Source organism: Macrotis lagotis, chromosome 1 (assembly GCF_037893015.1).
Source record: "Macrotis lagotis isolate mMagLag1 chromosome 1, bilby.v1.9.chrom.fasta, whole genome shotgun sequence".
Classification (NCBI taxonomy): domain Eukaryota; kingdom Metazoa; phylum Chordata; class Mammalia; order Peramelemorphia; family Peramelidae; genus Macrotis; species Macrotis lagotis.
This window is the reverse complement of record NC_133658.1, coordinates 825,033,597-825,054,466: the sequence shown is the minus strand read 5'-3', so window position 1 is coordinate 825,054,466 and position 20,870 is coordinate 825,033,597. Positions and strand designations below refer to the sequence as shown.

At 34.1% G+C, this 20,870-nt stretch overlaps 1 protein-coding gene across 3 annotated transcripts in view; it reads left to right on the top strand.

The window, feature by feature from the left end:
* Positions 1-20,870, top strand: part of KPNA3 (karyopherin subunit alpha 3) — a 96,123-nt gene that overhangs the window by 43,290 nt on the left and 31,963 nt on the right. For all 3 annotated transcript variants that reach the window (XM_074217155.1, XM_074217157.1, XM_074217156.1), the window contains exons 3-10: positions 845-934; positions 1,263-1,292; positions 1,377-1,429; positions 1,581-1,676; positions 12,808-12,893; positions 14,087-14,173; positions 14,548-14,717; positions 16,617-16,661. In XM_074217155.1, the coding sequence (XP_074073256.1) occupies positions 845-934; positions 1,263-1,292; positions 1,377-1,429; positions 1,581-1,676; positions 12,808-12,893; positions 14,087-14,173; positions 14,548-14,717; positions 16,617-16,661 (657 nt within the window). The remainder of the gene's footprint in view (positions 1-844; positions 935-1,262; positions 1,293-1,376; positions 1,430-1,580; positions 1,677-12,807; positions 12,894-14,086; positions 14,174-14,547; positions 14,718-16,616; positions 16,662-20,870) is intronic.

Here is a 20,870-nt window from a genome sequence, read left to right as displayed (position 1 = left end):
ATTATTTTGAAATTAGCCAATATTATGATCAATGTAGTGTTGTGCCTGGGGTATATTTGAACTTAATAGATATAAACAGTTTACAAGATGCTTTAGCATTAAAATAATTATTTCAGAGCAACTCATTTGATGAGCACTTTCTAAATAAAGAAGGGTAAAGTGATTTAAGAGGAAATTGTTAATATTACAATGACCAGCAGATATTATATAAGTGTCAGCATTTAAAGATGTTTTCTTACACATAGAATTAAAATAGAGCTAATCTGGATAACTCAGAGGGTTACACACTTTTTCCAAACAAGTTTTCAGTTTCAGTTTTTGATTTTATTAAAATAGCAGTGTGAACAATTTCTAAATAAATATTCCTGTTGCAACTAAATAATATAATAAAAATTATGTCCTTTATGTAGAAGTTTGTCACTTTCCTTAGTTTGTTGCACATTTATTGACAGAAAACGAGGTTTAACATTTTTTTACATTCATACTCTGCACAATTGAATCAAATTAATCTTGGAGATAAGCAGCTATATGAGGTGGGTTTTTTTAGGTTTATGTAAGGCAAATGGGGTTAAGTGGCTTGCCCAAGGTCACACAGCTAGGTAATTAGTTAAGTGTCTGAGACTGGATTTGAACCCAGGTACTCCTGACTCCAGGGCCAGTGCTTTATCCACTGTGCCACCTAGCTGCCCCTTGTATGAGATTTTTCAACTGTTAAAGTCGAAGTACACTAATTGTAATTTAAATCAGCTTTTCATTTTTTAAGAACGATCTATAATAGACATGTCATAATTTCCATAGTATCTTTAATTACTTGTTGACCAATTACTTGCCATTTCCCTTTCAGAACAAAAGAGATGAACATTTATTGAAAAAGAGAAATGTTCCTCAAGAAGAAAGTTTAGAAGATTCTGATGTTGATGCTGATTTTAAAGCAGTAAGTTGAACATTGTTTCTGAATCAATTTTAAAAGAAAATCTTTTGCGGTAATTGTTAGACCAATTTTATGGTGGGGGGGCAACTAGGTGGCACAGTGGATAGAGCACCTGCCCTGGAGTCAGGAGGACCTGAGTTCAGTTCTGGCCTCAGACACTTAATAATTACCTAGCTGTGTGACCTTGGGCAAATCTCTTAACCCCATTGCCTTTAGTAAATAAAAAAAATTTTAAAATACCGATTTTACAAATAAAATAAGGGTATATTTAACTGAGACTATATAAATTTATAATTTTTTTTGCTGAATTATTTCTTTTTTTCTTTTTAAGCAAAATGTAACACTAGAAGCTATATTACAGGTATGTTAATGATTTAACATTTTTATTTTAAAAGTTTGTATTTAATGCTTTCTGAATTTCTAAACTTTACATTTGGTATTATAGAATGCCACAAGTGATAACCCAGTGATCCAGTTGAGTGCTGTTCAGGCTGCAAGGTAAAACTAATTTTTCCTAAGAGGGAGTTGGTTTATCATATTTAAGGTCATTGGTATGAAATTTAAAAATATGTAGCCAGAGTATTCAGTATTGTTTTGGTTCAGACTTTGACTCTTATAACCATTTTTCCCTTCTCATTTCTTCGTCTAGAAAACTATTATCCAGTGACAGAAATCCACCAATTGATGACTTAATAAAGTCTGGGATTTTACCAATTCTAGTCAAATGTCTAGAAAGGGATGATAAGTAAGTATATATCTGTTTTGCTAGCCTTTTATCTTCCCCCAATTAAATACTTAGAATTTTTTAGATATATTAGTTCACTGCTTTTCCTCTTAAAGTTTTACTTGGCCATATCTTTCTAGTAATAGTTTTTTAATTATCACACATTTTTGATGGAAATCTAAAATGCTGACCATTTGAGAGTCTCTGAAACCTGCGTTTTCTATAGTGTCTTAATTTCTTTTCTTCCTGAATGAACCCAATAACCTCAACATTATTCATGGTATTCATTGATTTTCTTTCCTTAAAAATGTTTTAAAATAGACCTGAAAATTTTGTTCTAAGGAGAACCTTTAGGCTTTCTTATCAAACTATTTATAGACTCACCACATGTCAGAGACAACATGAACTGTTCCAGAATCGAATGACTCCCACTTAGATCAGGAATGTTCTCAGCTGATCCACTGAGCTTATGCATATGCTTCTGCAGTACTTGAGCCCGTATGCTCTTTTGTAATACTATATTCTTTATTTGTGGCCTATCAGAAATAGGAAATAGGTTTTTCTCACCTAGAAGAGTTGGAAATAAGGAGAGGGTTGTGGCAGTGGGAATAGAAGAGGCAGCATTTGGATTAAGGGCCATAGAACCCATTTACCAACAAGAACTAAGAATATTTATCACATACCCTAAAAGCTCAGTAATTTGGACTAATGGGGGGAATACATCAGAATTATAAATAATATTTTTAAAGTATTTTTATTGTTTTCAAATGCAAATAGTAATTAAAATTGAGTAATTATATTTTTCCTTTATTATATGTTTTTGCCTTATTTATTTTATATTAATATATTATATATTATTATATATTATATTATTTATATTATATTCTTTTGCCTTATTATATATTTTGCCTTAATTATATGTTGCCAAATAAATATTCTGAGGGAACTTGTTTTGAATTAAAGGGAATGATCTATATTTAGCATATAATAGGAAGGGGGTGCTTTTTAAGTGCATGTTGGTTCTTGAAACTGTATAAAATTCTTTCAATTCCATTTCCCATGAAATATGAAATAATCTGCTTCCTCTGTCTCTTCCCCCTCCCCCATCATTATTTGCCTATTAGCATCAAATTAATACAATTTTATTATACTTTTATTGTTTTATGTCCATGTACCAGTCATACTCTACTTATTCCAATGACTTGAAATCCTAACAGGTCATTATCCAGATCCCATTCTCCATCTTCCACAGCTTGATCCCTTTTTTCCATTCCCTCTCAAATCTCCTATCCCCAAATTAAAATCGAACACATATCCTCTTCTACTTTGCCTTCTATAATACCTGTTCTATAACAATAAACTTTCTTCCATCCTAAATCTTTTCTTCTCCTATGCATTTTATTTTCTAATATTACTACAACTTGGCTCCTCCCTGATGATACAGTCTCCTTGGCCACCTTTTTTAATACTGGCTATACCTTATTCCCCTTAGCCCACTGGTCAAGGTAGGGTAGTTGGAATACTTCTTTAAGTACCTAAAACTTCCAGATTTTTTCCTTATTTCCATAACTCTGTTGAGATTCAAACTATTTTTCTTACCACCCAATCAAAATCCTAGTAGCTATTTTCAGTAGATCCCCAGATTATTCCCCTTCCAAACTAATGGATTTGGTATGTGACTTAGAATTTTTCTCTCCTCAGTATACACATTGACTCTCCCTCAAAACATTCTAACCACTCAATTTCTCAGCCTCTTCATTTTCAATGACCTATTCTCCCACCCAACTTGGTTTTATACTATGATCACACCCTTGATCTTTTATCACTCACAAATGTTCCACTTTCAAGTTTAGATATAATAAAATCTCCATATCTGACCATAAACTGTTGACTTTTCACCTCTCCCTCTGCTCTTCTTTACTAAGCATTATTTTTTTTATCTACATAGAGCTCCAAAGCCTTGACATCTCAATTCTTTCCCAGGCAATCATGTCAAATTGCATTGTAACCATTCTTCTCTTTTCCCCATCTTGATGTCTTCTGGGTAAACCAGTTGAACTTTACTCTGTCTTCTTTCTCTTGACTGCCTAATTCCCATATCATTTTTCTGATTATATCCTGTTGGGTTTCAGAATTGGATCCCTACAACTATTTGTGGAGAAAATCACACGATTGTTCTGATGGGATCTGCTATGAATTTATGTAACACAATCTTAATTGGCCTTTCACTGCTACTATGTTTGATCCACAGTAGCTCTTCTAGACCCCCCCCCTTTCAAATCTCCTTTCTCCCTATTCTTCTACCCTTTCAGCTGAGAATCTTGTCTCATATTTTACAGAGAAAGTTGAGGCTATTTATCATCAATTCCATCATCTTCCCTTTCTAAATCTTGTATTACTTTCATATATATATACACCTTCTGCCACTATCTCTTCTTTTACCCCCTTTCTCACATGATAAAGTGATCTTATTCCTTAGCAATCCTGCTACCTACACAAATAGTCTCATTCCATCCAGTCTTCTCCAACAAATTGCCTCTCTTCTCCATTCTATTATTTGTTTTCAATTTCTTTCTTTCTAGTAGTTCACTCCCTCCTGCCTAAAAGCATGCCTATTTTTCCCCCACCCTAAAAATACACTCACTTGATCTTTCCATACCTACTGTCTTATATCTCTTCTATCCTATAGCTATGATCCATTAAAAGACTATCTATAATTATTGCTTCTGCTTTCTCTCCTCTCACTCTGTTCTTAACCCCTTACACTTGAGCTTCTGACAACACAATTCCACTGAAACTGCTCTCCAAAGTTAACAGTGATCTCTTAATTGCCAAATCCAGTGACCTTTTCTCATTCTTCATTCTCTTTGATGGAGGTCTGTCTCTGCAACCTTTGATGTTGTTACCTCCCCTCCTTGGCACCCATTTCTCTAGGTTTTCAGGATACTATTCTCACTTCCTTAATCTTACTTATAGATTCTCATCCAGATCAATCCCTCTAATCTTAGGTATACTTCAGGACACTTTCCTGGGTCTCTTTTCTGTTATCTTTTTTTACTACTTTTTTTTAATGATCTCAACAGTATTCATGGATTTAATTACTTATCTGCATGCTAACGATTCTCAAATCTACTTATTGTGCCCTAATTTCTCCACTGACTTCCAGTCATCTCTAACTGCCCTTTCGATCTCTCAAATTGGATGTTCAGTATACACCTTAAATTTAGCATTTTCAAAACTAAATTCATTATCTTTCCTCCTAAAGCCAACCCATTAGCACAGAAGTCAGAACCCTCTTGCCATCCCTTAGGCATGCAGCCTACCTATCATCTTTAGCTCCTTGCAGTCTCTTACCACCTCACTCCTCCCACTTCCATAACAGATGTCAACACATGTTGACAAGGTCTATAAACTTCATCTATGCAACATCTCCATCACTTCATCTGCACTACTACAGTGGCATCCTAGAGGGTCTACCTGCTTCTTACTTTGTCCTCACCAGTGACACTGACCACCTTGCTTTTCTACAAACAAGAAATTTCATTTCTTCTGGGGTTTTTGTTTTTGTTTGTTTGTTTTGTCCTTCATTCATGCTTGTCATGCTTTCCCTGGTCATCTCTGGCTACTGCCTTTCCTGGCTTCCTTTAAGTCTCAATTTGAATTCTATCTTCTCCAGGAATACTTCCCCAAACCCTTGTTCTTTCTGGCTCCTTCCCTCTCATTGATTTCCTTGTGTTGTATGTAGATTATGTCTACATTGTTGTTTTCTTGTCATCATCCCCATATTAGGTCAGGGATGATCTTCTGCCACTTTTTTTATCCTTAGAGCTTAGTGCAGGATCTGCCACATAGGAAGCACTTGGTAACTGTGTTGTCTAACTGCTGCTTTGTGTTGAATGCAGTAACTGGTGTAACTTGAGAAAGACTTAAGCTCTCTGCTAAATGATAGAATCCAACATATATATGCATTCAACTTTTTGACACCAGTGGCTTGTCCAGAATCATCAATGACATGGTAACATTCTTTAGAATTTATTTTAATTTAAGCCATTAATGAATATTCAAAAATTAAATGACCCAAAGCCACCTTAGTTCTCAACTTTCTCTCACTTGTATTCCTATTTGTTCTTTTATCTGAACTCTCTATTAAATAATTCTCTTCCAGTCATTTCTTTATTTGCAAAGAAAAGATTGAATTGATATCTGTCTCCAACAATGACAGTTAAACTAATAAAACTTCTCACATCAAAATCTACTAAATGCCTAATAGGTAAAGAGTGGATAATTTGAAATCAGCCTTAGATAATTTATTTACTCTTTCCTCCTCTCCTAAGGCAAGGGATTTATTAAACACTAATAGATGACAATTCACTCTTAAGCTTCTACATAAACACATCCAGTGTAAGAAACTCATTACTTCATAATACTTTCCACTTCAGTATTGTATAGCACTAATGGTTCCTGCTTTGTCTTGAATTTGTCTTGGAATAGTATTATATTGATGGAGATCTAGAATTATCTGAATATCTATTAGAAATTTTTTCTCTTCCAAAGCAAAGCTTATAATAAATTTATTACTTATTTTGCTGGCAGTTCCAGTACTTAGAAGATAGAAAGGATAATAATTTTCATTGCTAATGTTGATCTAAGTGACACCCGATGAAATAACTAGTTGGTTATATGAAAATAGTGAGCATCTTGTGTGTGTGTCATCACAGCATATGTAATATTGAGAGAGAGCACTGAATATAGGCAAACACTTAGAATGTTAGGAAGTCACATTTTAGAAAGGCTGAAATGAAATGAGAACCACAAAAAATGTTAATGAAAGGACTTTGGTCTGCTAAGAACAAGGTTCATTGCTTTGGGTAAATAATATGTTAATCTACAGAGTGAGCCAAAGTAACCATTTGATTTCTGTCATTGTCTTCAAACTAAATAAGTTAGCACAAACTACTCGGGGAATTGAAAGTCAAAGGTAGTAGGAGAGTACTTAGATAATTTTAATGAGTTCAGGTCTTGCAACTGAAATTGTGATTTATCTTACTGAAAGAACTTGGACATGATTCCAAAATTTGCTATTTTGGTAACCTTAAGGAAATGGGGGGGGGCAAAAGAGGTGCTAGAAATCTCAATTTACAAATGTCCCAATTTTTTAAGTAGGGGATAAAAAGTATATTCCAAAAATTATAAATCATTGAGTTTGACATTACTCTTTACTAAAATTCCAGAAAACCATGGATTCTCATATTTAGAAGAGAAAAGATTGCCCACTAGAAGTGAACTTGGGATCGTTAAGAACAAATACTTTCTTTTTGGATCATTTTTGTACCTCACAAAAATGTTATAGTTGTCTTGATTTCAGCAAGCTATTTATTATAAAAGTCTTTGATGAGACCCTTGTGAATAAGGTAGATTGTTGAGAGTAAATCAAAAGAGAAATGTATGAATTCTCCTTACTAGATGGGGGTGTATAGTGATCTACCACAAGATTTTGCCCTTCCAAAATCATTGATTTGGCTGAAGAAATAGAAAACAAGGTTATAAGATTTGCATATGATCCAAAATTAGAAGGGATACCTTCCACTGTGGATGACAGAACAAACATATAAAGAAATTTCAACAGGTAGGAGCGATGTCCCATAGCTAGCAAAATAAAATTTAATACTGATAAATGTAAAATCCTGCATTTAAGGTTAGAAAATAAACATCATAAGGACAGTGAATCATAAAAATATTTGTTTTTAATGTTATGCAAATTCATTATGAAGAAATGGCAGCAAAACAACAAAATCTAAAGCACTCCTTTAGTATCAATGTAATTTTAAGAAGAAAATCTCACTGAACATCAAGTCATTACTCTTTTAAGTTGGAAAGCTACCACTGAGAATTCTTAGCTGCAGGACTACAAACAAATTAGTTAACCTCATTGATTCTCTATAAAATAGGATAACAATATTTAAGTAAACCCTCCTCAGAGTTGTTGGGATGAAGGTATTTTGTTGTAAACTTCAAATTGTAATATATTAGCACAAGTTATTGAATATATTAATTGATGTATAATATTTATAACAAAAGCAGTAATATTCCTATTGTACTCAACCAATTCCCATCCTATCTAGAATATTGATAGTAGCAGCCAGGATGGTGAGGAGACTTAAAGACAGACTGTATGAGGAATTGTTGATATTTAATCTGGAGAATTATTCTTTGAAGAAGCATTTATTAAACTTCTGTGTATTCAGGGCTGGGACCATAAAGATAAATGGAACAGCCATCTCAAAGAGCTTACATTTATTGGGGGATGGTAGCAGATTTCATATACGTAAAAGAAGTCATACAAAGTCAACACAGGGACATTTTCTAGTTAGTGGGATTAGCATCAGAGAGAATCAAGAAAGATTTCATGAAGGTGGTTTTGAACTGATTTTAGAAGGCAACAAGATTCTCAAAGTCCCAGAGAAGGGAAATGAGATACCATGTGGTCAGAAAAGATTGCTGGGATCAGGTTTTCTTTTAAAAAACCAAACAATTTATGTTTGAACCTAAAGGTAATAATGGGCCAGTGGAATTTTTCAAATTTAATCCAACCTGCCCTTCAGGACCATGACTGTAGTGGGTGTGTGAAGGATGAATTGTAGATTAATATTAGAGACTGAATCAGGGAGTCAAATTAGAAGGCTATTATAATTGTCTACACAAGCAGCAATGAAGTCCTAGTAGTCATGGGACTAGAGGGAAGGAATTCAGTACAAGAGAGGTAGTTGGATAGATTTGTCAATTTAGTAAATATGTGGGACTGAGTAAGGGGATGGGGGAGGCATTGAGGATAAGACAAAGTGAAGTGACAGGAAGGTTGATTTCTTTCCTGGAAATACAGGAGAGGGATGAGTTTGGGGAAAAGACATTAAGTTCTGGTTTTCACATGATGAATGGCTGCCTTTCAGAATTTTAGTTTGAAATGTCCAGTAGGCAGTTAGAGATGTGCAGCTTGAGGAGAAAATAATTTTATTTTATTTTATTTTTTTAGGGTGTTTTTTTTTTTTTTTTGCAAGGCAAATGGGGTTAAGTGGCTTGCCCAAGACCACACAGCTAGGTAATTATTAAGTGTCTGAGACCGGATTTGAACCCAGGTACTCCTGACTCCAAGGCCAGTGCTTTATCCACTACTCCACCTAGCCGCCCAATGATTTTATTTTTAAAAAAAATTTTTAACCAAAAATTAAAGGAGCATTTAGTAGTTGCATTGTCATAGAGATTATATTTATTATACTTCACTCCCACGGGACAGAAGTAGGACTAATAAATGAAAGCTAAAGAGAACTGGTTTGCAGTTTACTATATGGAGGGACTTCTAAACAATTAGTGCCAGCAAGTCAACAGGCATGATTAGTGTTCACTGTGTTTCAGACACACTGCCAAGCACTATGGAAATATAAAGAAAGACAAAATATGGTCTTTTCCCATGAGGAACTTGCATTCTAATGAGTTAGAGAATATCCAAAAATAAATAAATAAGATATAGAGATAATAAATGGAAGGTTATTTAAGAGAGAAGCCACTATTAGCTGAGGATATCAGAAAAAAGATCTCCTGCAGAAGGAGAGATTTTAATTGAGTTTTTGAGAAAAACAGGGAAATGAGTAATCAAGAAGTGAGGAAGAACATTCTAGGCATGAGGAACAGCCAAGGCAAATGCATGAAGTTAGGAGATAGACTTTATGTCTTGTTTGAGAATAGGATGAAGATTGGTATCACTATATCATAGAGTATTTGGAGGAAAGTAAAGGGTAAGAAGACTAGAAAGGTAATGAAAAGCCAGATTACTAAGTGGGGTTTTTTTTAGCCAATTTAGAGGAATTATGATCCTGGCTGTGATAGGGAGTTACAGTAATTTATTGATCAGAAAGCAGGGGATGGGGTGGGGTGGGGTGAAATGGGTAGATCTGCTCTCTAGGAAAATCACCATAGAATTGAGTAGAGGATGGGTTGGAGTGGGAAGAGATGTGAAGCTGGCAAACCAGTCAGGATATTGCAAAAGTCTTACGATGAACTAGGATAGTGACTGTGAGTGGAGAAAGGAGGATGTATGTTTGAAGGTAGAAATAACAAGTTTTGGCCACTGATTGGATATGTGAGGTATATATGAGTGAGAATTTGAGAATAACAGTAAGACAGAGAGCCTAAGTGACTTGGAAGCTGGTAGGAACTTCAGTAGATAAATTCAAGACAGAGGGAAAAGATCAATTCCATTTTTGATGTGTTGAGTTTGAGTGGCCAGTTTGAGATTTCCAAAAGTTATCTAAAATTTAATTGGAGGGGCGGCTAGGTGGCACAGTAGATAAAGCACTGGCTCTGGAGTCAGGAGTACCTGGGTTCAAATCCGGTCTCTGACACTTAATAATTACCTAGCTGTGTGGCCTTGGGCAAGCCACTTAACCCCATTTGCCTTGCAAAAACCTACAAAAAAAATTTAATTGGGATTTTTTAATTTATCTTTTTCCAATTGATATTTTATTTTTCCAGTTACATGTTATGAAAGCTTTTTAACATTCATCCACAATGCATATGCATATTTTAAAATTACATAATTTTCTTCCACTCTCTTTTCCCACCTCCCTCCCTCCCTTCCTTCAGTGGTGAACAGTCTGGTAAATATTGTACATAACACATTTGTGTTTCATATATTTACAGATTAATCATTTTTATATGAGGAATTAGGATTAAGGAAAAAAGAAAGAAAACCATGAGATAAGAAAGAAAAACATAAAAGAGAAAAATTTTTAAATGAATGTAGTGTTGATTGAGATTCTGTAAGGTTTTTTGGGTTTTGTTTTTCTTCCTCTGGATGTGGATAGCATGGTTCAAAGCAGGTCTTCTAGGGTTGACCTAGCTCTCTGAACTCCAGAAATAAACTGCACCCATCAAGGTTGATAAACTCACAATGTTGTTAATATACACACACTGTTCTCTTGGTTCTGCTCCCTTTGCTCAGCATCAGTTGCTATAAACCTGATGCAATTCTCTCTATATTTTAGAAATGAGACATTTATCAGAATCCCCAGCCTTCTGTTTTCCTTCTAATCTTGGAAGTATTGATTTTATTAGTACAAAAACCTTTTACATTTAATATAGTCAAAATCATCCATTTTGTAGTTTATAATGTACTCTAGTTCTTGCTTGGTCATACATTTCTTCCCTTTCCATAGATCTGACAGAAAATATTTCTTGATCTGTTGATTCGTCTATGGTATTGTTCATTATGTCTAGATCCTGTACTCATTTTGACCTTATTGACCATATAGGGTGTGAGATGTGGGTCTATGCTTACTTTTTCTATACTATTTTTCAGTTTTCCTAACAATTTTTGTCAAATAGTGAGTTCTTGTCCCAGAAACTAATGTCTCTGAATTTGTGGTCATTTACCTTTCTTTTGAAACTATCATAATCCACTGATCTATTTTTCTGTTTTATAACCAGTAGCAGGCAGTTTTGATGACTGTCACTTTTATAGTATAGTGTTAGATCTGGTAGAGCAAGGCCACCTTTCTTTACCTTTTTTTTCATCATTTCCCTTGATATTCTTTTATTGCTCCAGATAAATTTTGTTTCTATTTTTTCCTAGCTCAGTGAAATAGTTATTTGGTGGTTTGATTGGTATGGCACTGAATAAGTAATTTAATTTGAGAAGAACTGTCATTTTTATTAGCTCAACCTAACCATGAGCAATTGACATTTTTCCAATTGTTTAGATCCGACTTTGTATAAAAGGTTCTTTGTAATTGTGTTTATACAATTTCTAGGTTTGTTTGGGGAGGTAGATTCCCAAGTTTTTAATGTTGTCTGCAGGTAATTTAAATGTAATTTCTCTTTCTATCTCTTGCTCTTGGCTTTGTTGTTCATATATATATATATATATATATATATATATATATATATATAAATGCTGATGATTTATGTTGGTTTGTTTTATATCCTACTACTGAATTTGTTAATTGTTTCATATAATTTTTTGGTTGATTTTCTAGGGTCCTCTTAAGTATACCATCATATCATTTGCATAGAGTGAACACCTTGCTTTATCTTTGTCGATTCTGATTCCTTCCATTTCTTTTTCTTTTCTTATTGCTAAAGCTTAACATTTCTAATACTCTGTTGAATAGTAATGGTGATAATGGGCCAACCTTGTTTCACCCCTGATTTTAATGGAAATGTTCCTAGATTATCCCCATTATATAATTAATTGGGCTTTTTTTTGTCATACAATGAGTTGGCCAGTATTGGAGTTGTTCAGAGTTTAGATAATCATCCTATCTTTGCTGACAGATGGAAACATACCTCTTAAACTGTTCATTTCACATTGGAACTATTGGCAATTGTTAAGAAGGCGCCCCACCCCCCTTACATTCAAACCTAGATTTGTTTTTCTGTAACTTCATTCATTGCTCCTAGTTCTACCCTTGGAAACTAGCAGCCCTTCTTATGATAAAAAGGGATAAAAGGAACTGGCAAGGTGGAGAGTCTAGTGTGAAGATACAAAGAACATACCCTCAGGAGCAGTACATAAAAAGTAGGGCTTTTTAAGCCCTCTTCTTTAACCTCCTAATTTATCCTCCCTCCCTCCCCCCCAGTCCTTAGGACAGTGCAGGGGGTAGGGGTAATGATACCCCAGTAGCTGCCAGTTCCATTGGAACACTGAGGAAGTCCAGGGGCCAGATCCACAGCCTATCCATTTAAATTCTCCTCTGCCAACTCCTACCCTCCTTCCTCTTAATCAAAGAAAGTCAGAGAGGGTAGTGGTGAGTATTTGGTGCTTAACTTGCTTGGCTTTATACTAGCTTCCAAACTCTTTTATTCAAGCACCTCAGTAGGATGGCTCCAAACTGTCTTTTCCATTTTATCTCTGCTACCCTCTTCAATAAACCCTTTCTTTCAGCTAGACTGACATTACCATCTCCCAACTATGCCAAGGTTATTTTCCCCATTTTTATTACAGTTGTTTGGAACTTGGCATAAGACTAAGTGCAGGAATGTTTCCGTCAAAGCACTTGCCCGTGTCAGTTTTCTGTATAGACATAACTTTAGCTGTGATAGCATGGTTTGTAAATGCATTCATATTAACAGATTTTTTTTTTTTAAATGTGCTTTTTAGTCCTTCGTTACAATTTGAAGCTGCCTGGGCCCTGACTAACATAGCATCAGGAACTTCTGCACAGACTCAAGCAGTGGTACAATCTAGTAAGTCAGTTCAGCTTCCTTTATTATTCTTGGAGTGTAAATACCCTACCATTGTGTTTTAGCTTTTAAAGTGGGTGAGTAGGGGCGGCTAGGTGGCATAGTGGATAAAGCACTGGCCTTGGAGTCAGGAGTACCTGGGTTCAAATCCGGTCTCAAACACTTAATAATTACCTAGCTGTGTGGCCTTGGGCAAGCCACTTAACCCCATTTGCCTTGCAAAAACCTAAAAACAAAACAAAAAAACATAAAGTGGGTGAGTGCAGTGTTCCCCTTGAAGATGAAGGCTTTATTTCTCATCGTCTATCAAGGGATAATTGTACCTCTTACAGATTACATTTTCTAAATGAGGTAACTTGAACTTTGTACTTGTATGCAAATTATTTTCCAAAGCATGCCTTAATGTTATTTTCAGTATTTAAATATTGAATTGTTTATACCTTGGACGTTACAAAACATTTTGCAGCTTTTCTCATATAAACTAATATTACTCTTGCCTAAGTCAACTGACTTCATCATTTAAAGAACAATATTTGTAGGGAGACCTAGAAGAGAAAAAGGGGTCAACCCTTTAGGCAGAAAGGGACAAAGAACAGGAAAGATTGAGAAGATTTCTCTGGTCTTCTAATCTTCTATAATACTTTAGGAATATTGTAAAGATTACTGTAGTAAATAAAGTGTGCAAAATATAAGGATTCTATTAAAGTATCATTTCTTTAAGGTAATTTTATTTTGGGATTACTAAGTAGTTCTTTAATTCTTGGGAAATAACTTAATATTGACCAACTTTCAATAGGGATTGGTGATTATAGTAACTTGTTAAATGGTTACAGTAGCACAGATCAGGGCTGAGGCTCATTAGAGCATGTCAATATAGCTTTGGTTTTCAGACTAGGAAAGATTTTGTGTTTTTATCTTCACTTACTATTTAATTTAATTATTTAATGTTGAATGCTTACTTAGAGGATTAGCAGGCTGGTGCCATTTTGAAACATGATAAACTTTGTTTTAAAAGAATTTTAAAATGTGTTATTAGAATTAAAGTGTGCAGTATAGCAGAGTAAACATTTGTAAATACATATACATCTGTTTATACATATACCTATATATGTCTTTGTTTATAATAATTTCTCAAGGTAAATACTTCAGTTCATTTTTCAACTTTTGAAAATGTTAAAAAATTTGTATAATTATAGATGCAGTACCTCTTTTTTTGAGACTTCTCCATTCACCACATCAGAATGTTTGTGAGCAAGCCGTATGGGCCTTAGGAAATATTATAGGTAAGTTAAGCCAGATTTGAAAAATAATTAAGACTAGGACCATTTAAGAACATTATCTAACTTCTTCAACATTATCATTACCATTGCACACTGTTTCCTCTATATTTAGCATGTGTTGACTTCATCTTTTTCTCCTCATAGAAGATGTCTTAACATACCTTCTTGAAAAAGACATTGTGACTTACTGTCAGGTTCTAGTAGGTTAAATTGTATGTTCCCCATATCAGAAGGGGAAGGAACAGAAATCTTGGGTGCTGTTCGTAAATTAATGGTGAGGAAATAGAATATCAGTATCTCTACAAAAGCCATTACATACATTTCAAAGTGTTCCATCTTGAATGTAATTTTTCTTAAATCAATTTTCATTTCTATAGGTGATGGTCCTCAATGTAGAGATTATGTCATATCACTGGGAGTTGTAAAACCTCTTCTGTCCTTCATCAATCCCTCCATTCCCATCACCTTCCTTCGGAATGTCACATGGGTCATAGTCAATCTCTGCAGGAATAAGGATCCCCCACCACCTATGGAAACAGTACAGGAGGTAAACAAAGAAATATAATGGCCAGATGATATATACTTTCCTTATCTTTAAGCTTTAGGTTTTAATTAACAGGATGAATTTACTGTTTGTGTCAGTGTTTGATTGTAATACAAGATACTTTTCATTCGTGTATATTTTTTAAAATAGAGCCTTATTTTTATATTTTAAAAGAATAATGAATAAAGCCTACTTAGTCTTTAGTGTAACCTTTTTTTAATAGAATAGTGACTTTATTTTTGCTTTTTTTAATTTTTTATCTTAGATTTTATTTATTTTTGATTTTTATGTTTTCCCCTTATCTTGCTTCCCTCCCCCCACCCCCACAGAAGGCAGTTGACTAGCCTATACATTGTTTCCGTGGTATGCATTGATCTAAGTTGAATGTGATGAGAAAGAAATCATATCCTTAAGGAAAAAAATAAAGTATAAGAGATAGCAAAGTTACATAATAAGATCATTTTTTTGTAATTAAAGGTTATAGTCTTTGATCTTTGTTCAAACTCCACAATTCTTTCTCTGGATACAGATTGCATTCTCTATTGAAGATATCCCTGAATTGTCCCTGATTGTTGCTCTGATGAGATGAGCAAGTCCATCAAGGTTGTTCATCACCCCCATGTTGCTATTAGGGTGTACAGTGTTTTTCTGGTTCTGTTCATCTTGCTCAGCATCAGTTCATACAAATCCCTCCAGGATTCCCTGAATTCCTATCTCTCTTGGTTTCTGATAGAACAATAGTGTTCCATGACATACATATACCACAGTTTGTTAAGCCATTCCTCAATTGAAGGACATTTACTTAATTTCCAATATTTTGCCACTACAAACAGGGCTGTTTAGTGTAACTTTTAAAAGAGAAAAAAAGCCTGTTAATTTTGAATTGTATTTTTAAACTACAATAAAGTTTTCATTTTAATCACAAAATATTAAAATTATTCATCTGTTACTATGGTATTTACATTAATCTTTTATCTAGGAATATACAAGTTCAGAATAAATTTTATAAGATTTAGCTCTTGAATTGGACATTAATTTCCATAATGCTATGAAAAAGAATGCAAAATGAGTCAGGAATGTTTTATTCACATCCTTGCTCAACCTTTAACTAGCCATGTGTCATTTGACAAGCCTTTTAATTTCAACTGCAAATAAAACCTGTATTTCCTGATTGCCAGTATTGTTATAAAAATCACATGACATGGTGTTACTGTGTTTATACGCTATAAAATGCTGTTTATTTAAATCTACTTAATTGAATGTTGATTATTTATATATTTTAAAAATAACTATGTATAGGTAGGATTGTTTCGTGGTTTTTTTAATCATTCTATAATATTTATTTGAATAGCATCATGCTATTTTGAGTGTACACTTACAGTTGAGAACAGCAAAAATTTGATAGACTTTTTATTGTTATGAAAAAGATTTTAATGCACTCTTAGTCATTAAAAACAATGAAGTGCAGAAGACCAAAATTGGAAGATCAAAACTTCATAAAAATAAGCAAAATTATACATATGTGTGTGGTTTTTTTGTTTTATTTTTTTGCACAGACTTCATGATAAATCCTTTTCTTCACAGACAAGTGGTTAATAAAGTAAAACTTTGTTCCACTTCAGGAGCCCTTAAAATCCAGCTTTTCATAAATACCTACAAAATGCCAATATTCTCATCTCCCATGTCATGAATACCCAAAGGATTATTTCATAAAATGATTTTCTTCTTTCTCCTCCAGGTAGATTAAATTACTAGCACAGAATAGTTGAATATATAAGAGGAGATGCATTCATTTCCTCATTCTTTTTAACTTACCACTCTAGTAAATTGAATTTTGCTGATGCTTCACAAAATCAGAAAGAGAGTACTGAAGTTGATTAAATCTTTCATCTGTTTTCTCAGATTCTGCCAGCATTGTGTGTCCTCATATACCATACAGATATAAATGTAAGTAAAACCAATGTTAAGCTAAGCTGTGGGATTTCTTAATTGAGATGAAAGGAGTATTATATGTCCTCTAAGATCGTATTAGTTTATAACACATGTCAGCAAAGTTATCATTGTGTTTATTAAGCTTCAGCAGTATAGTATAGCTGTTACTCAAAAACAGGATTATGATTTTAATGGGCTTATATTTTAGATTGCCTATACAGCATAAATATTAATCTTGGATAGGTTAACATGAACTGGTTGAATGGCAACAGCTCGTCATGTTAATTTTTAATACTAGTGTATTATTTAAGGGCAAGAATTATAGACTAGAGAATAAAATTTAAAATAGGAAGGTTGTTACCTCAGGCAGACCATTTATTTTGCTGACTAAAGTTTAAGTAATTTTAATCCCTCTGTTTTGGAGATAATATATAATCTTAGAATATTCTCAAAACAAATAAATAAATAAAAATGTGAAATTATATCTAAAGGAAGTGAAATAACTTGATAAATTTCATTACCAGTTCTGCTATAGACAAGATATAATAGATTTGGTTGTTTCTTGGTAGTTGATCTAGTTGTGGTTTTATAAATTTTTCCTGAATTTTTAAATAGTTTTCTTTAGCTTTTAAAGACCAACTTGCAAATCACTTTTTAGTTAAAATAAATGTGAAGTCATAGATAATATATCTCACTTGACACTTTTTAATCTTTTTTTAAAAATTTAATTTTTTTGCTCATTTTAGGGTAACAGATTGAAATTAATTTTAAACAAATCAATGTATGAGATTTTAGTTTATCAGCTTGAAATCTTTATTATAAATCAAGTAAAGTATCTGACCTGGGTCTTATAATGTTTTTTTTTCCAGTATAGCATGGGCTTGATGGACTATTGACCATCTCTAAGGCAGTGCCATTTAGTAATAAAAAGCTGAGTCAGGAAAACCTGGTTCAGCTATTCTCTGCTGTGCCAGACCAGCTAGATGACCATGGTCAAGTTACTTAATATCTCATATCATAGCAAATATCTTAGCACTAGTTCCAGGTGCAAGTTCAAAGTACCTACTGCTGGGGAAGCCAAACTTTGTTAATGGCTTGAGCATTTCAGCGTCCATGCTAAACCCAGCAGGAATACAGCGGACCTCTAGGAATAGAGGAATGGCTGGCCAACCCAGGTTGGAAAAGCAAAGCAGATTTAAGTTTCCAAGCCTATCAGTATTAGCAGTAGGCCCATAAATGGCTGGTATACTTCCAGCCTGGACATGATAGAATCATTTTTTAAAATGCCTTGAGTTATAAAGGAGAGCTTGGTCTGCAGTAGGGGAGGGAATTTCCACAAAATTAGTTCCTATGCAAGGTTGCTGAGAAGAACTTGTTTGGTGTAACCTTAAAGAATTTTTGAAATATGTGTCAGTTTTTAATTTCCTATGTATAAATAATCCACTTGGGGCACATAGACAGATTCACACATTTTCATTACCCACTTTTAGGTTCTTCTTTTCCCTGTCAGAAATGCTTAAATAGAATTATTGAGGATGCCTAAATAAAACAGGAGAATAAATGTAGTCAAGAAATGAAATATGGTATAGTGATCAGAACAATCATGACATCAAGAAGACTATAGAGTTTTTTTCATAGTAGCTATATAGCTATGGACAGGTAATTTAACCTAATGGTATGCCTGGAAGTACTCTGGAGACATTTGTCAGTTTGCAAAATTCCATCCCAGGAGTTCCCCAAAGTGATAAAAGAATGAATCTTGTTCATAAAGGAAAAACAAAATAAAACTGTTGGGAAAAGAGCTAGTTGAAAAAAATAAAAAGCAAGATAATTCTGACTACCTGATTATCTTTGTTCAGGGTGTCTTCTGTCTCTCCTTCCTGCTTCCCATTTAAGGTGGATAGGTTTCATCAGAAGCATAGGACCCTAGGTTAGGGTCCTTTGACAAAAGTCAAAGGGTAGAGGAATAAACTTTTCTTTTTTTCCTTTTTAAGATTTTATTTATTTTGAGTTTTACAATTTTTCCCTTAATCTTTTACTTCCCTCCCCCCACCCCACAGAAGGCAGTTTTGCATCTTTACATTGTTTCCATGCTGTACATTGATCCAAATTGAATGTGATGAGAGAGAAATCATATCCAAATCATATCAATTAAGTAAAGAGAGATAGTAAGACCAGACAATAAGATATCAGTTTTGTTTTCTAAATTAAAGGTCCTTGGTCTTTGTTCAAACTCCATAGTTCTTCCCCTGGATACAGATGGTATTCTGTAGCCCAGAATTGTCCCTGATTGTTGAACTGAAGGAATGAGCAAGTCCATCAAGGTTGCTTATCACCCCCATGTTGCTGTTAGGATGTACAATTTTTTCTGGTTCTGCTCATCTCACTCAGCATCAGTTCATGCAAATCCTTCCAGGCTTCCCTGAATTCCCATCCTTCCTGATTTCTAATAGAACAATAGTGTTCCCTGACATACATACATATACATATATATATATATATATATTTGTACAAGTGATGTTTTTACCCTTTTTCATTATCTCTTCAGGGTAAAGACCCAGTAGTGGTATTGCTGGATCAAAGGGTATACACATTTTTGTTGCCTTTTGGGCATAGTTTCAGACTGCTCTCCAGAAAGGCTGAATGAGTTCACAGCTCCACCAACAATGTATTAGTGTCCCAGATTTCCCACAACCCTTCCAACAATGATCATTGTCTTTTCTGGTCATATTGGCCAGTCTGAGAGGTGTGAGGTGGTACCTCAGGGATGCTTTAGTTTGCATTTCTCTAATAAGTAATGATTTAGAGCAATTTTTCATATGACTGGATTTTGATCTCCTCATCTGTAAATTGCCTTTGCATATCCTTTGCCCATTTATCAATTGGGGAATGGCTTGTGTTTTTGAAAATTTGACTCAGTTCTCTGTATATGAGTCCTTGTCAGAAATACTAGTTGTAAAGATTGTTTCCCAGTTTACTATATTTCTTTTGATCTTGGTTACAATGGTTTTGTCTTTGCAAAAGCTTTTAAATTTAATATAATCAAAATCATCTAGTTTGTTTTTAGTGATGTTCTCCATCTCTTCCTTAGTTATAAACTGCTTCCCTTTCCAAAGATCTGACAGGTAAACTAATCCTTGATCTTCTAGTTCACTTATAATATTGTTTTTTATGTCTAAATCATGTATCCATTTTGATCTAATCTTGGTGTTGGTCTAATCTAAGTTTCTTCCATACTAACTTCCAATTTTCCCAGCAGTTTTTATTGAAGAGAGAGTCCCCAATAGCTGGATTCTTAGGGTTTACCAAACAGATTACTATAATCATTTCCTGTTATTGCACTTAGTCTAATCCACTGGTCCACCACTCTATTTCTTAGCCAATACCAGACAGTTTTGATGACTGATGCTTCATAATATAATTTTAGATATGGTAGGGCTAAGCCACTTTCTCTTGCACTTTTTTCATTGAATCCCTGGAAATTCTTGACTTTTTATTTCTCCATATGAATTTACTTACAACTTTTTCTAACTCATTAAAGTAATTTTTTGGAATTTTCATTGGTAGGGCACTAAACAAGTAGTTTAGTTTTGGTAGAATTGTCATTTTTATTATATTAACTTGACCTATCCATGAGCAGTTACTTAAATCTGATTTTATTTGTGTGAGAAGTGTTTTATAGTTGTTTTCAAAAAGTTTCTGGGGGCGGCTAGGTGGCGCACTGAATAGACCACCGGCCTTGGAGTCAGGAGTACCTGGGTTCAAATCCAACCTCAGACACAAGTTTCTGAGTCTGCCTTGGCAAATAGACAACCAGGTATTTTATATTGTCTGAGGTTACTTTGAATGGGATTTCTCTTTCTAACTCTTTCTGCTGTATCTTGCTAGTCATATATAGAAAAGTTGAGGATTTATGAGGGTTTATTTTATATCTTGCAACTTTGCTAAATTTGCTAATTGTTTCCAGTAGTTTTTTGGATGATTTCTTGGGATTCTCTCATGTCATCTGCAAAGAGTGAGAGTTTTCTTTTGCCAATTCTAATTCCTTCAATTTCTTTTTTTTCCCTCTTAATTGCTGAAGCTAACATTTCTAATATGATATTGAATAGTAGTGGTGATAATGGGCATCCTTGTTTCACCCCTGATCTTATTGGAAATGCCTTTAGCCTCGCCCTGTTGACTATAATGCTTGTTGATGGTTTCAGGTAGATACTGCTTATTATT